The 15,733-nt window shown below is 41.2% G+C and overlaps 1 protein-coding gene across 2 annotated transcripts in view; it reads left to right on the top strand.

Annotated features, from left to right (window-relative positions):
• ramp1 (receptor activity modifying protein 1) overlaps nt 1-15,733 on the top strand; it is a 59,068-nt gene continuing 43,335 nt past the window's right edge. The window contains exon 1 of one of the 2 annotated variants that reach the window (XM_040027725.1): nt 1-1,073. In XM_040027725.1, coding sequence (XP_039883659.1) covers nt 1,016-1,073 — 58 coding nt within the window. In that variant the 5' untranslated portion in view covers nt 1-1,015. The remainder of the gene's footprint in view (nt 1,074-15,733) is intronic. The other variant, XM_040027726.1, reaches the window with a different exon arrangement.

The raw sequence follows: 15,733 nt of genomic DNA, 5'->3' as shown, positions 1-15,733 counted from the left end.
GTAAATCGCTGTGTAACGCTCCATATGAACACTAGATGTCGCTGTTGGACAACTGCTCTGAACCCGTGCCACGCTTGCATCCGTACTCGCTGCACCTGTCCTCATCGCGTCACCACAGGCGGATGCACAGTGAATAGAATATAGTGAAGAGAATATAATTTTGTATAGAATCACAAAACTATACATTTCTTGTTTTTTTGGACTTTAAAGTTTATTGTTGCAGCTTCTTCAGATGGAACTCTGAACTCTGCGGACTCCTCTGTCTTTTAGTCGAGTTTTTATTTGCACCTGTTTATTTTCACGAGTTCTCTTCATAGTTTTTGATCATTTAGGATTTTTTTATTATTATTTGGATATATCGTTTATTGTTTATTTAAAGTAATAGATATATCTTTTACAGACTTCTGGGTTCTCTAATTTAACCAATCAAAGAGTGAGAAAAGAAGTACAGCTCCCTCCCCCTCCCTCCGCTCTTCCAAATCAGCCCCGCTCCCCCTTCCCGCACTGTTTGGGTCTGTCCGGTGTCCCCATCGCTAACCGGGACCCATGTCCTCGGGGGGAAGCAGTGAACCCTGACACAGTCGCTCAGCTCCACTGGTTCCATACTGGTGCGTCCCGTTGCGCACGAGAGCGCTTGAACCAAACACCGCACGCTTCCAGTGACGTTTTTCGGATTTCTGCAGACCTGTGGACGGCTTGTTGGAGAGAGAGTTGCAACTTTACGACTCATTATGTTTCACGTCTGGATGACTCGGTGACAGGAGGACTCGGGGGGGTTGAGGTAGCCTACAGCAGGAACAAGGAGCAGCCTCGGCTCTCCCCCGAGCGGTTTGCGCAGGGTGACACAGTGAAGCTTTTATTGGGGCTGATTGACCGTGCGGCCGGATTACATGGGCTTCTTAAACAGCAGTTATTTATGATGCTACCAATTACTCATTGAGCTCTTGTTAGTTGCCGTTCCCTTCACTTCCTCGCTTCCAAACTTCAGTCAGTGGATCGTTTTGAGAGCGACAGGATGGGCTCGCAAACCTGCACAGCTCTGCAGAAACAGGCGCTCCTGTGGTTCGTTATAGGTGAGTCCCACACACCGTGGTTTAACGGACGCTCTTCTGATTAAGGCACTCGAATATTTCTGGGCTAAACTATGAGTTTTGTTTGAAAAATATCACAAAGAAGATCCTAAAACGGAAAGAAAAAGACGCATCCTGCCAGAACAGTGTAAAAGAAACGGGTTTGGATGCAGTTCTGTTGAACTCGCCTTCCAACCCGGTGCCATTCACGCCTTTTACTTAACCTCAGACATGTGAAGGAAAATGAGAAGTTTTTGTTTCCTTTCAACATAAAATACGAAATCATGCCAGCGTTTCTCAAACTGCTTTTAATTGTAAGAATAGAATATAAAATATTTCAAACAGTTTTATATCAATTATAGGACGAGTGTTTCTCATAACATGATATGAGATTTATTACTGGACTACTGGAGGCTGGGTGGTGTGTAAACACGATAATCTCTGTTTAAACTAAAGCATAGCAGCGATGTTGGGAAGTGGCATGTTTCAGGATGGATGTGCGCGCTGGAGACTGCAGTTGGCTGAAAACTTTCCTTCTTTTTGATAACAACCCAGAGAGTGAGGTTTATTAAAGTTTATAAACGGTTTAGATGTGCGGAACTGACTTTGTTTGGGCAGCTTTTCCTTTGTTTGGTTTGTTCTCAAATGATTAATAAATTTTTAACATAATAATTTGTAAAATTTGTTTTGTTTTTTTATCTCAATAATGCACTGAATAAAAGTGTATTCTCTACACAACAAATCTCACAAGTTATCTTTTTAATTGTGGTGACTGTTTGTTTGGATGCTTATCAGCTAAAACCAAGATGAGCTCAGGCAGGACACGACGCTCTGCTCTTTCCTTTAAACACACAACAACACACACATGATATTTGCATAAAACAAAACACTGGCCAACACAGCAGAGAATGCAAAGCTGCAAATCTGACTCGAACACAACAGTGAATCCCACTTTTAGGTGTCACAGCGTGCTCATAACGAAGGAACGACACTGTTCTATTACTGTGTTCCACTCAGGGTATTTCTCTAAACCACTGTGACACCATCTGCCTCTGTAGCGGGCACAATTTATTTTACTTTCTTAATTAAAACCATTGCTTTTGGCTTCCCAACAATGTTTAGGTGGCTGATGGTATCAAATTAACGTGCACGTGAATGGCAGGACCCAAGGTTTCCCTGCAGATGAGATTGTGACAGGATGATCGATGTTATTAATTTCACCTGTCGCCAGGTTTTAATGTTGCACTTGGTCGTCGCGTTTGCAGCTCTTTAAAGTTGTTGGTACAAACCTGTTGCTTGGTGAAGCGGCTCGCTTTGGAAACTTAAATAATCTTAGCAAAGACAGCCACCGAGAGCCTAACCAGAAAACCTCTGGTTAGGCTCTCGGTAAGTGCCACTATGTTTGTCAAAACTAGTGCCTAAGATGGGTTTTTAAAAGTGTTTATATTTGATCTGAAAGGCCACACGTCCAAGCCGAGTGGAGAACAGGTTGTTGTACGATACAGTTGAGAGGTGATATTCCTCAAACAGGTGGGACGACTGTGCACGTATATTTTAAACAGTCTCTGCAGACAGACATTCGTGGAGTTGGACTCAGTTTTTCACAGGACCGGAAAAGCTTAACAAACAGTTGTGTGACAAAGAATTAGTGAACAGCCGGCGAAGTATGACACAAGTGTTGGTGTTAGCAATTCTCAGAAATGGTCTGAAGAAGGCCTGGTGAGGTTCAGCATGGGGTTTAAGGGCGATCATGTGCAGCAGAATTAAGACATGAAGGAAAAGTGGGACGTGCAAAGACGAGATATGCCCATCAAGAGCAAAATAACAATAAGCAGAGTCCTGTTAGAGGCAGAAAGATTATGGACATCTCATTCTGTATATGGATCACTTTTCCCCCTAACTTCATTCTCCCTCTTCCTCGCTGAGAGCACTCACATGTTCACAGAACTCGTAATTTTAGACTTATCATCAGATTCAGCTGACATAGTCTCAGACATAATGCTAACCACTGAATGCTTCACCCTTAGCTGAACTGTAATATGAAACCTGTCTGCTAACCCTGAACTAAATATTTGACACTGTGGTCGCTGTCCCTTCCTCGGGTGTTTTGAAGCTATGAGCTTGTCAGTGGAAAAAGAAAATGAACATCTGCACAGCTGAAATACGCAGTGGAAATATGTGGCAAATGTATGCACGCTCAGACTGTGACAGTCTAACAGCAGCATTCAGGCAAGCTTCCTCTACTCTTTGTCTTTTGTTTCCTGTAACTAATGCTCTGTGTAGGTGTTTTATATTTACAGAAAGAGAAAGTTATGAATCATCGCCGTCCCGCTGAACTGCCACATTACTGCTCCACAACATTTCTGTCTAAAATGGGAATTTCGAAAGTTTTCCTCCCAAAACTCACTTTTGTTAATATCTAACAGACCACTTGGAAATGACAAATCAAAACAAACCCTGGAACTCACCACAGTCATTTGTGCCATGACAGAAGCATTTATTTCTTTTAATTTTCCATGCTAGTTTTCTTTCACCAAAGAGTGCAGAATGGATGAAGGGGAAGGAGTCTGTCACTCGTTCAAAAAGGGCCTGGCACATAGAGAGAAGCTTTAATCTTCTCTCTCTGACGTGATCGTCTTTCATCTGACGGCTCAGGATTTGATTTGAATCCTTTCAAACATTTTGCACACAGAAGCAACTCACTCACAGTGAAATGTGAAATGACAAAAGGTAAACACTTTATAGAATGACTCAGGGGGGAAAACGTCTCTGACAATTTGGCCATATTCACTGAATATTTTATAAACAATCAAAATGGTTGACACAGTTTACACAAACTGAAGTACGAAGCTCAGATTGGATCAAAGAACGCCGCCTGTCAGGTCCCCGTAACCAAGATTGTGGGAGCTGCTCTCATAAATCTGGGTCTCGGGCGAGTTTTTAATCGAATCTTCATCCAAAGTTAAATATAATTATAATAGAGGAGAAGCCAGTTTTAATGAATTTCATTTCGGAGGCTTTATTCAGAATCAACTGGTCTTTCAGATTCATCTTGCTGGCCGTTGCAACCGTTTCTCCTGCTGGCCACAGAGCGGTCCCAAGCCGAAGCTGCTATGAGACTTTAGCAGCACGAGTTAGCCAAAAATAATGGCTGTCTCTTTCCGAGCAGTTACTTGTTTACACAGTTTATTGGTGTTATTGTGTCCAGGCAACAAGCATACGTGGGAACGCCAAGGACACACAACATAAACAGTCCTGGGAACCATAATAAAGCTTTTTTTTTCACTAAAATGGTTGTAAAAACGGAGGAAGATAAAATGAAACTGCGACACAGAAGCTGAAATAGATATGAACTCAACACTAATTTATTACCTCGTAAAAATGATGAATGGAACACGACAATTGTTTGTGGTCGGATAACAACTCGCTTAAATCTTGTGGAACATTTGTGGCTCATCACGATTGCTAAACGCTGCGAACAATTTCAAATGTGTGCATCTGCTCTTTGTTTTGATAGTTTGCATATTTTGTTTTTAAATCTGCAAAGACTGTTTAAAAGTGATGCTGGGGATGGACCAGTCCAGCTATACCAGGCAGGCAGCGCTAACATATAGACACAGACATCCATTTGCACCTGTGAGCAATTTAGCAATAAATAAATGACACGTTAACTGCAATAACCAGCAATAACCACTGTGCTGCCACATACTGTCCGGTCATTAAGCAAAATTAATAAGACGGATATGCTAATTATGCAATTTTACTGATAGTAATTGATAGTACTGAAAAGCTAGTGGGGTGGCTGTAGCTCAGGAGGTAGAGCAGGTCATCTACTGGAAGGCTGGTGGTTCCATCCCCCCAGCTCTGCATGCCAAATATCCTTGGGCAAGATATTAACCCTAAGTTCTCCAATGCATGCATCCAAGTATGAAAGTTAGTAAGCACTTAAAATCATAAAAAAAAGTGAATGCGGCATGTTGTATTAAGCGCTTCGAGTACTCTTTCGAGTAGAAAAACGCTCGATAAGAATCAGTCCATTTACCATTGTTTTAAGTATGAATTTGGCCTACAGCAGATGCAGACACTGATATCGTTTCTGTTTGTGTATCATGTTTTTTTATAACTATTTCTCGTCTCGTGCCAAGAAAATAAAGAAATCTTCTTTCTACGCTGACGTGAACAACAGAATCGTCAACAGCTGACATTTCCAAATGCATCGTTGCTTGGCGATAGGCCCATATCGGTCAACAGAGCCAATATTGGCCAATAGCAACGTCCAGCCAAGTTATCAGTCTTCACTTAAACCCGACAGCTGGTATGAAGTGTTTGTGCTGATATGTGCTGCTGTGCGTGATGGTCCGAGCCGCCCTGTCATGTTTTTTTTAGAAAGATGAGGCTCTTTCCTGGCAAAACTTCCACATGAGTCATACTTGTTCATTTTTTTAAAATTGTGCTGTTTTTGAACTTTAACATTTAGCATGCTCGCTGTAACCTGTGGAGTCTGAGATGTGTTTCGTGTTTTATACAGTTTCTCTGAGCTTTGCATGGTCTGACCTTGGTGTCGGTTTGCTGGGACGTCCACTTCTGGGTAGACTGATGACTGTTGTGAATGTTTTCCACTCATGAATAATCTTTCTCGCTGCAGGATAATGGACTTCAAATTGTTTGGAAATGGCCTTTTAGCCCTTCCAGATTGATGGGCAGCAACAATTGCCTCTCTAAGGTCATTGCTGATGTCTTTCTTTCTTGGGATTGTGTTAACGCAAACCTGAATGCTCCAGACCAGCAAACTACCCAAAACCTCTGATGCTCACACTTACTGATGATCAACAAATCAAGTGCATGTCAGGAGGAGCACCTGGCTGTACTCACCCTCTTAATTCCTACAGAAGCAGTAAGGGTGCACTTAGTTTTCCACACATATTGGCTCAGTTTTTCCCAAATAAATAAATGACACGGTAACCTCTTACAGAACCAGATGGTTTTTTTATTAAGTCCTGATATGAAAATCCTTAGAATTTAAAAAAGATGTAAATTCTTTTGACAAGAAACCATTTTCTTTAGTATGATTTCAGCAAATGTTTATCCCACCACCTGAAGGAGAAAGCAGAATTTTTAGATGATGAAATTCTGCCTTTTTCTTCAGCAGATAAGCAGTTTGCTTCATCAGTGTGGAATGGTTTATCCGTCCAGTGAGATGTTGTGTTCGGTTGGCTGACATCCACGAGCCCCAGCAGGCACGGATCTTTTTTGATGCAAGAGTGTGAACACAAGGGAACACAAGGGGGTGAGAGACAGAAAGAGCACAAGTTCGACCCGACTGCTCCAGACACCTTTTCAGCAGTCTGTGATGCTGCCACCAGAGACAATAATGATAATATTTCTGTCAGGTTTTCGCCTCGCTCCTCAGCTGAGCTATCAAATATCTGGATAGATTGTGCAAAAGCTTTTCTGTCTCCGTTCTGCTTGGACAGGGTGCGTATTTCTAATATGAAGGACTCAAGGGAGCATTTTTAAGAAGCTTCATAGAGCAGCAGATAGCGGGGGAGGCGAGCAAGAGCTCGAATCGCTTTAACGAGACAGAAAGAGATAAGCGAGGTAGGTGTGGCCGGGCTGTGAAAGTTTTAATAGCGCTGATTTAGAATTGTGTCTGTTTTGTAAAGTGTGCGTTTGGTGTGTGTCTGTGTGCATCCTGTGCAACAAGCCCGCCCACTGGACCTCAGCTAATTAGATAGATGGTGAATGAGCCAAAGACAGCCAACAAAAGTAGCCATGCCCTGTTTGATGGAGCTGTTTTTCATACGGTTATCTAATAATCATGCGTAATACTAGATAACTTCCCTCGTGCACTTCTTCATCTGTGTGAGTTCATCTCCTTCTGCGGCTTCTCTATTTATAAGGAAAGTTAAGATATCCTCTTTCTGATTAAATAACTCTGCCTCACGCTTCAGTGGGATGTCTTCAAGCAAGCAAAGCTCACAATTAGGGCTGGGCCATATCATATCGTTCACGGTAATACCGGTATAATGTTCGGCAACGACAAGAAAATGAAATATCGCGATAGAATATGGGTAAAACGCGCATGCGCAGTGCCTTTGTTTTCATATGCACATGGTGGAAAAAGCATGGCGGCGACGCAGAATGAGGAGGGCGAAAGCGGATCGTTGAATGAAAAAGATGAACCAGAACTGGTTTGTAAAAATGCTGCAACTTCAGTTTTGTGGAACTGGTTTAGCTTTCGTCCGTCAGATACAAAACAAAGCACTATTTTTGGTAGAGCATGCTAGCAGGCCGTCGTTATTACCGTGTTTTTTGGAAAAATCGTCAGTGCCCCTTATAATCCCGTGTGCCTTGTGTATGAACTCTGGTTGTGTTTACTGACCTCGAAACGATTTTATGTGCACGGCGCTGGAAAATCTGTCAGATGTTTTAGTACGACTTTGCTGAGCTACGAAGCCGCACCGCTTGATGGATTGTCGGAGCATTACGGCTATCGTAGGCAGGAGCCTCGCGGAGTGATACGTACTGCGCTTCAACATAATATTACCGTACTGTGCGTTTATAACCTCTTTTTACGTTTTGTGGATATTATACATGGTTATGCTGAGGATGTGTCGGCCAATTTCCACTGGAAATGCCTTTTGGTTAAACTGTCAGCGAGGAATTTGCACTGTTAAATTTTTATATAACTTTAATGCACATAAAAAACAGCTGCTTGTTTAAGTGAACATACATTGATGGGTTTTCTTTGCACTAATAAAGTTGTGGAGTTGTAAAGTGTTTTGTCTAGTGTCAATTACATCGTCAGTTATATCATTATCGCAAATTTTCAAATGTATATCGTGATAAATATTTTTGGTCATATCGCCCTGCTCTACTCACAATGGGAAACACAGATAATAGCCCAAGGCCCCTCTTATGCACTCCATATGAGTGTTTCCAGTATTTAGCTTTTCAAATCTCCTTGTAGTACAGAAAGCTGCAGCAAAAGCAGTTTACTGTACCAGAGTCAATATGTGCTAACCCATGGAAGGCCTATTTTTAACTTTTCTTTCGAGAGCCCATTTAACACTCGTTTGAGAGGATTAGTGAGCCTAAAGGCTCTGCCATAATTGGCGAGCAGTAGGAACAGATCCGTGTTCGCCTACAGTTTTTAGGAGAGGGGAACTGAAGAGGTGCAAAGTGTCAAGGATCACTAACGATCAGATCTTCTTAATTAGCTATAGGATCGGTGGTTATGCAATAGAGCAGCCATCTTTCTGGTCGGGGGTGCTTTTCTAATGAATAGGCTGCCTGTTTGTGTTTGTGTGTATGTGAGCGAGCATTCACAGTCCATTTAATTCAGTTGTTGAACCCACTCTCCAAACTGAATGCTGGTATCGATTCTGTTTTGCATTTCCATAAAGCTGGCCGATGACACGCAGTGATGAATGATTTTTGAAAGTTCAGGTGTTGGCATTTCTGTCTGATTATTCTTTTGCTATAGCAAAACATAGCTGAGGTCAGAACTGTAGAAGGTAAAAGAAGGCCAATTTCAACAGTACGTGTCAGTTTTTCTACATGATAAAAAAAATGCTGCTGTGGTAAATAAATGAAATCTGTCAGAATGAAGAAATTAATGGGTAGAATTACAGGAAAGGTTCTGGCAGCTAATTGGCCAGATTTCTCTATATCCTGTACCGTTGACCCATTGTGGGAAAAAAAGGAGACTTTTCTGTCGTTTAACTATTTATCTGTTACTTTCGTGTAGTATGACTGGCCATAGAGAAGATCTTAATCAGTAGAAGAAGCTGTAAAACATATAAAAATACCTTTAAATCCCCAAATCTATGTCCGCCTTCACATTTTCCAAAACCATCCAGTGGGCTGGACTGGAGTCTTTGCAATCACCCGCTGTGAGGGATAAATGAGTATTCGCTGAGCAGTTGCAAAAAGCTGAGGGGGTTGATGGTCAAAGCCCCAGATGGGTCGATAAGTGACCCACCTTTCACTAGGGAAAACATGTTGCCCAACTGGCTGTCAAAAACCTTGCGATTGTTTTGGTTACTATTTCTGTGGTCGCCAACTGAGTGGAAGTGAGGACTGTACCAACCGTGGAAATCTGATAGCAACCAAAGGAGGTTTTTGGTGCACCACTTTCTCTGCAGTCGACCTCCAGGAGCCACTGCAGGCTAGCCTGAGAATACACATTTATTTTGTGTCGTTATCCAATACAGTGGACAAACTTTGGGCAACGTGTGCAGGACATCATGAATCATGTGCATGTCAGTGCGTGTGTAGAAATCGCTGTGGTCAGGAAAAATATGCTGTTGCGAGCTCTTGGCAGACACAACATTATTATATCATATTATCCACAAATAATGTGGTTTTATCTGGTTTATTAGACAACAATGAGGTTTCTGTACATCTGACACAAATCAACATCCGCATTCATTTAGAGTTAGATGTCTGCAAATTATTATAAAATGAACATATTTATAATTTCAAGCCAATTTTAGTCAACATTTATTCATTACTGTTGAAAAGTGAACAAGAAGAGTTTTTGGAGCATTGCATTAGATTACTTTGATTTCTCAAACTAACATTTATATTTTTAATCAAGTTTCATTTACAAGGCTTAATTGCATTTGGTGTTGTAGACTAAAATCTGTGTTGAGAAGCGTCATAGGGGTTTGAGTGTGTCACCGACAGACGATCCATTATGAAAAAGAATCAGAAAGTGTGAACATAACTCCTCTTCCTCTTCTAGTCCTCGAACTAAGAAACAGAGAGCAGGTTTCACTGCCCATTTGTCTGGCCCAACACTCTCATATATTACATTTAACCTCACAGAGCAGTGACATAGTAAGCCTGTCGCAGCGGCTCACTCAGCCAGTGAATCAGGCTGCAGCTTTCTTTTGAAGATTTTTTTCCCTCTGCGGCATTTCTGCTTCACATGACGATACGTCAAAGTGGTCGTGTGCAGGATCCAAGCCCACGGCATCGAGCGCCTGAGACGTAGCAGTCATGTAATGCCACCAACAAGCCTGAAAGCTATTTCTCCAAACATTTATCCTACCAGGCTGGTCAAATAGTAACACATTGGTATTTATAGTAATGACCTGAGGTAGAAGTGGCTGAGTGATGGGACACGCAGTGCATGCTTTTTGTGCTCAGGAGCTCTCTTACAGGAAAACTGCTGAGCTGCTGGCACATTTGATGGTTTCTGGGGTTAAGAAGCTCTACTAAAATCTTCTGCTGGACTTCACTCACACAGAATTATCTTTTACCATGGAGTCCAACTTTGTTTGACAGTCCTCTGACTCTTTCTGTGGTCTATGTTGAAATACACGTTTGATTTGGACATTCTTGTATGACCAGAATGAATCACAACAACTTTAATTATCCGCTTAAATTTCCCAATACACAGTGCTTTTGTTTATCCCAGCATTCATGTGAGGCTGAAGACAATTCCATCGGCAAATAAGCAAACTTGAACTCCCAAAGCTGAGACGGTGGACATGAGAAAATCGTGTCTATGCAACTTTAGCCTGTCAGTTTGGACAGCTGTAAAAAACATCTGTAGGATCTTAAAATTGTTCAATACAGGACAGATGTGTTTGAACACTACAAGCACCTCTGGTAGCTGTGAAGCTTTTTCTGAGGCTCCAGGTCACTGACAGATGGCTCATCAGATACAGAACCAGTCAGAGACACGCTGCTCGGTCCTTCCTGAATGATCCTACGACCCCCTGATCTAAATCCATAACTCTTTTGTCTTATCACTGCTGAGGATTAGTTTGCTGCTAATGTTACAACTTTATCTCACATGGCAGAGCACATATAGAACTTACTTTCAGTATTTTCTTATTTTCAGTCCAGATAATGTTTTTATTTTTAATAAGGGTGCTATATAAAACTGTTTTATCAAACTTCAGAGTTTTCAGTAGTTCATGAACAATAGGATCCAGTCAGTGCTGCGTGCCTGTGATGATGGTATTAGGAACATCATAATGAGCCGAAAGCAGAAATAAAAAACATCTGAAAGCAAGAGTTTAGGGCAGCCTGAAGACGGCTTACTATTATTGAAAGTTTTCCCCCCTGGGTTTAATAATTTATTCTAATTCTAATTCTTACTGACTCTCAGGGAAACTCGCACATGTAGTGGATTTATTTGAAACTTTACCCATTTTTAATATGAGCTATTAAATGTGAATACATTTAACTGTGTGTACACTCACTGACCACTGATCGAATTAGCCAATCACATGGCAGCAACCCAGTTCCTTTCGTCATGTAGACGTGGTCAAGACTAACAGAGCATCTGAATAAATAAACAAAGGTGATTTAAGTGACTTTGAACTGGATGGCTGTTAGTCCCAGACTAACTGGTCTATTTTAAAAGCTGGGATTTTCCCACACAGCCATCTGTAGCGTTTACAGAGGATCATCCATGAAAGACAAGATATCCAGTGAGTGGCATTTCTGTGGGTGAAAATATCCTGTTGATGCCAGAAGTTGGAGGAGAAAAGCCAGACAGCTCCGGGCTGATAGGAGGGCAACAGTAACGCTCTGAACACACAACCTGGCAAACCTTGAAGCAGATGAGCTAGAGCAGCAGAAGACCAGACTGGATGTGGATGTGCCACTCACATCGAAATCATGTCATGTCAGTAAAGACCAAAGATAATAAGGAAAAAACATAATCTCCTTTACTTTCTAAGAAATGATTTTTGAAAACACAGTACTCTGATCTGTGTCAGTGAAATGCATATTTTGATACTTTTTTTAAGTAATGTGATGTGAAGTAATGTGGTAATCTTGATGCTGTATGTTTATTGCATTTATATTTTGTACATTTATACGGTGCAGGTGCACATACAGGTATAGAAAAGGTGGATTTGCATTTGCTGAGAAGAGCTTTGCTGGCCAGTCTTCCTCCACCTTAATAGGCTTTAAATAATACATGTAGCATTTCGGGGTGAGGATTTCTGGTGGCGTTTGGTTTCCGCACAGATCGTTTGATCTGTGACCTTTAATTCCTCAGTTCTGTTTGTGACAATGGCTTCAGATTTCCCAGCCTTGCAGTGTTGCAGTTAACGCTGCGGATTAGATTTTTACAGCCATTTCATCCATGAAGATCCTCTCTCATAGGTCAAAATGTAAAATAACCCACGTTAGAAATTTACGTCGGGTTTTCCATAAAGGTTGCAACTGGGAGAAAAAACTCTATTAAGGTTGAATTACACGCTGGAGCTCAAATGAATCGCCTTCCATGAGCCCTTTTTTAAACTGTTTCCCTCTTTAGTGATTGTGATGCATAACTCACCGATTTACTGAAGGGGATTTAATGTCAAATTGAGCGAGTCAGTGCAGAAAATCCCAAATTGGACCAAATGAGAGCAACGTGTTTTGCACATTTTGGAATTTGGACATGTAATTGCAGCTAATTTGCCTGTCATGCAATGGAATTAAACATGAAAGTAAATCAAGATGCAGAAATATCCTTACGCCACTGTAAAGGTTACACAGTGTTGAAATGAATATTGATTATATATGGGAGACATTTATGCTTTACTTCACACAAGACCACATCAACCAGCTATAGTAATAAAAAGCCAAATCCAGAGGGTGTAAATTTCTTCTCTGTGAGTGAGTCAAGGCAGATCTAAGCCGCAGTTTCAATAAAACCAGCACCCCTTCGGACGAGGTGAGATGAGTTTAATCTCACGCCACGCTGTAGCTCTGCAGCTGCTGGTAAATCTGGACAAATAGCCCGCTGCTCCACAGTGATCACCTGATTTAACAGCTCATCTGTTCTGCGATCGCCCTGCTTCATATATCATTTTTACTTCAGGTAACAGAGGTACAACATTACCATCAGCATCCTTCGCCTTTAGTTTATTAGAGTCATTCAGAGTTTTCCATATGGAAATGAGCTTAATTAATAAAAGCACTCACCCCATCCTCTTAGTGATTTTAGAGAAAGGTTCTCACAAAACTGTAAACAAAAATATCAATAAAGCTAATTTCTTTTTATATAATGAGACTTAAAAACAAAATTAGACGATGTTTACTCATCCTCTAAAGCAATCAGTCCTAGGTGTTCTGCAGTGAGATGAATGAAAAATGGCAGAGAGAATTGAATGTGCACATTTCACACAATAAATACAGTGAAGCACAAACTAACGGTGCTTTTCTCTCTCAGGTAAAACTCCAGCAAAGATGCTGGAACTGGTTTCACACTTTGCTTTTTTGTTTGTTTCTTTGTGAAAGACATACACAGACACATGCATACATAGCTCAGCTTTTGTTTGGCATAATTTTGTACTTCTGGGGAACATGAAAGTGATTGCTTTGACATTAATCATGAAGACATGAGTGCAACAACACACCCACTGCTGTGAAAATGGAGAAAATCTTTAGATAAATCCAACACCGGGGAAAAAATAACATTAAGATACGATGCAATTTTTCACCGGAGGGGGAAAAATGCATGAAGCTGTCTTCTTTCTTACCTCTCCACATTTGTCTGTTGTATAGTTGTTCATGACGGGTGTGTGTGCACTTATGGATTTGTGTGTGTGTTTGTTTACGCCTGTCTTGGATATACATCTGCGCATTTGCAAAGCAGCAACCCAGTTTTAACTGTTACGCCTCAGCAGCTAATGAGCATCACTCAGGCGCCGCTAGTAAACGAAGCGTGTCCGAGTGTGCATGCGTGTCTTTGTGTGTCTGCGGTTGTGTTGTCTAGCAACATGGAGCCAGTATTTCAGCACCTTGGTATGAGCTGCAGTAGGTGCCACATGCACACACGTGTTAGCTCATGCTGTCATGCTTGACACCCACAAACCCACAAAACTCAAAAGAATCAGCGTCCACCTCGTGTACGTGTGAACACGTTCGTGTATTAGACTAGAATAGAAGAGAATAATCCTTTAATTGTCCCACAAGGGGAAATTTGGGTGTAACAGCAGCAAGAAAGACACATATACAAACAAACAGTACACAAGACAAAGAACAGAAACATACACAACTTTTACATATTTACCCATGCTCTCCCTTATAACAGTGCAGCGCCCTGAAGCAAAACACTCAGTGCTCAGTTGTGTTAATGTGCCAACAGGGCAGGCGGTCGTTGTGCATCTACAGCGTATTTAAGGAAGTAACATGAGTGGGATAAAGAAACTATACCAGTCTCGTGGCTTTGGAGAAAATCAGTGAGCTGTCAGCTTTAACAGCCTTTGAATGCTTATAAGTACAATGAAGATATTAAAAACGAGTTCTCCCACTTAAAAACAGGAAATGCTTATGTTATGATGTGTTTCCTACTACCTCAGAGAGAGAGCCGTATGTTGACTGGAATTATATTACCATGTGCCAAGTGATAGATGCTGCTGGTGGAACTGGATGTGTCTTCCCATTAAACCATAAACATTAAGACTCTCGGGAAGCGTGTGTAAGTTATTCTCATAAAAATTTACACCGATCATAAAATATCTTAAAGTACTGCACCTCTCAAATTTATTCAGCGCCAACATCCTGACATAAACTGTTACATGGTGCAACAACATGAATACATTCATAAGTGTGGAATCGAACGGCGGCGTGCAAACACACATTATACGGTACATATCCTATCAGACAAAAGTAGCTCTGCCTGAGACCGTTGCACATATCCAAAAGGAAATAATGCCAGTTTCCTGCTTATGGTTTAGATGTTAACACTTAACAAAAGTACAGCGCTGCACAGACGCCCGTCATTTCTTTAAACTTTGCTGGGAAAATGGGAGATGGGTAGAAGCGATTTACTGAAACGTGCATGGAAATACAGTTTACAAGTTACAATTTTAAGGAGCTTGAACATGAATATTTGCTACGACCGCCTTCATTCTTCAGCACAGCCTGAAATCTCTTTGGCAGCTTTCTCATAATTTCTCTAAGTATTCTTCAGGAATAATTCTCCAGGCTTTTTCAAGGACACTCAGAGCTCGTCCTTGGATTTTAGCTGCCTTTTGTTCCGTTTCCTGCCACTGATCACTTGCAAGGACATGACTGAAAATAAGGTAAAAAGCAGCCAACGTCCAAAGAAGACCTTCAGAAAGCCTGAGAGTTGTTGCTCGAGAATATATAGTTTTTAAATTAGAAGAAAGTCTGGCTCCTTGGAAACAAACTAGAAAGAAATGATGGGTGGCTCAAGATTTTTGCACAGTTTCATACTGTATTTTCAGTTCTTGATGCATTTCATCAAAGACTTTTGCGTTAACTCAGTAGAAACTTAATCAAATGTGTTACATCAGAATAACTTATTTGTGACTGGATGTCATTAAGTGGCCATTGCGTAAAATTAGGCTCTTCTCTCTGCTGTTGTTTTTCCTCAGTTAATGTTTCACCGAAGATTTCCTAATAGACTACTGATACCTTAGAGCAGCTTCACTGAACCACCTATACGTTTAATCTGTTGCTGTGCAGAAAAGGATCTTTGCATGCTCTGCGTAAACACAGGAACAATCAAATTAATGAAATTAAGGAAAGCAGGCATGCACAGACTTTACCGCCAAAGCTCTCGTCTTAATTTTAGATGATTAGTTTTGTGAAGTGAGTCTGCTGACACTTAATGCTCAATATGCTTCCTGTTCTGGATGCACTGTATGTATATGGATGAAATTTGATCCCAGGCTTTT

Source organism: Simochromis diagramma, unplaced genomic scaffold (genome assembly GCF_900408965.1).
Source record: "Simochromis diagramma unplaced genomic scaffold, fSimDia1.1 OVJJ01000343.1, whole genome shotgun sequence".
NCBI lineage: Eukaryota > Metazoa > Chordata > Actinopteri > Cichliformes > Cichlidae > Simochromis > Simochromis diagramma.
Note: the sequence above shows the minus strand (reverse complement) of the source record. Positions and strands in the feature narration are given on the sequence as shown.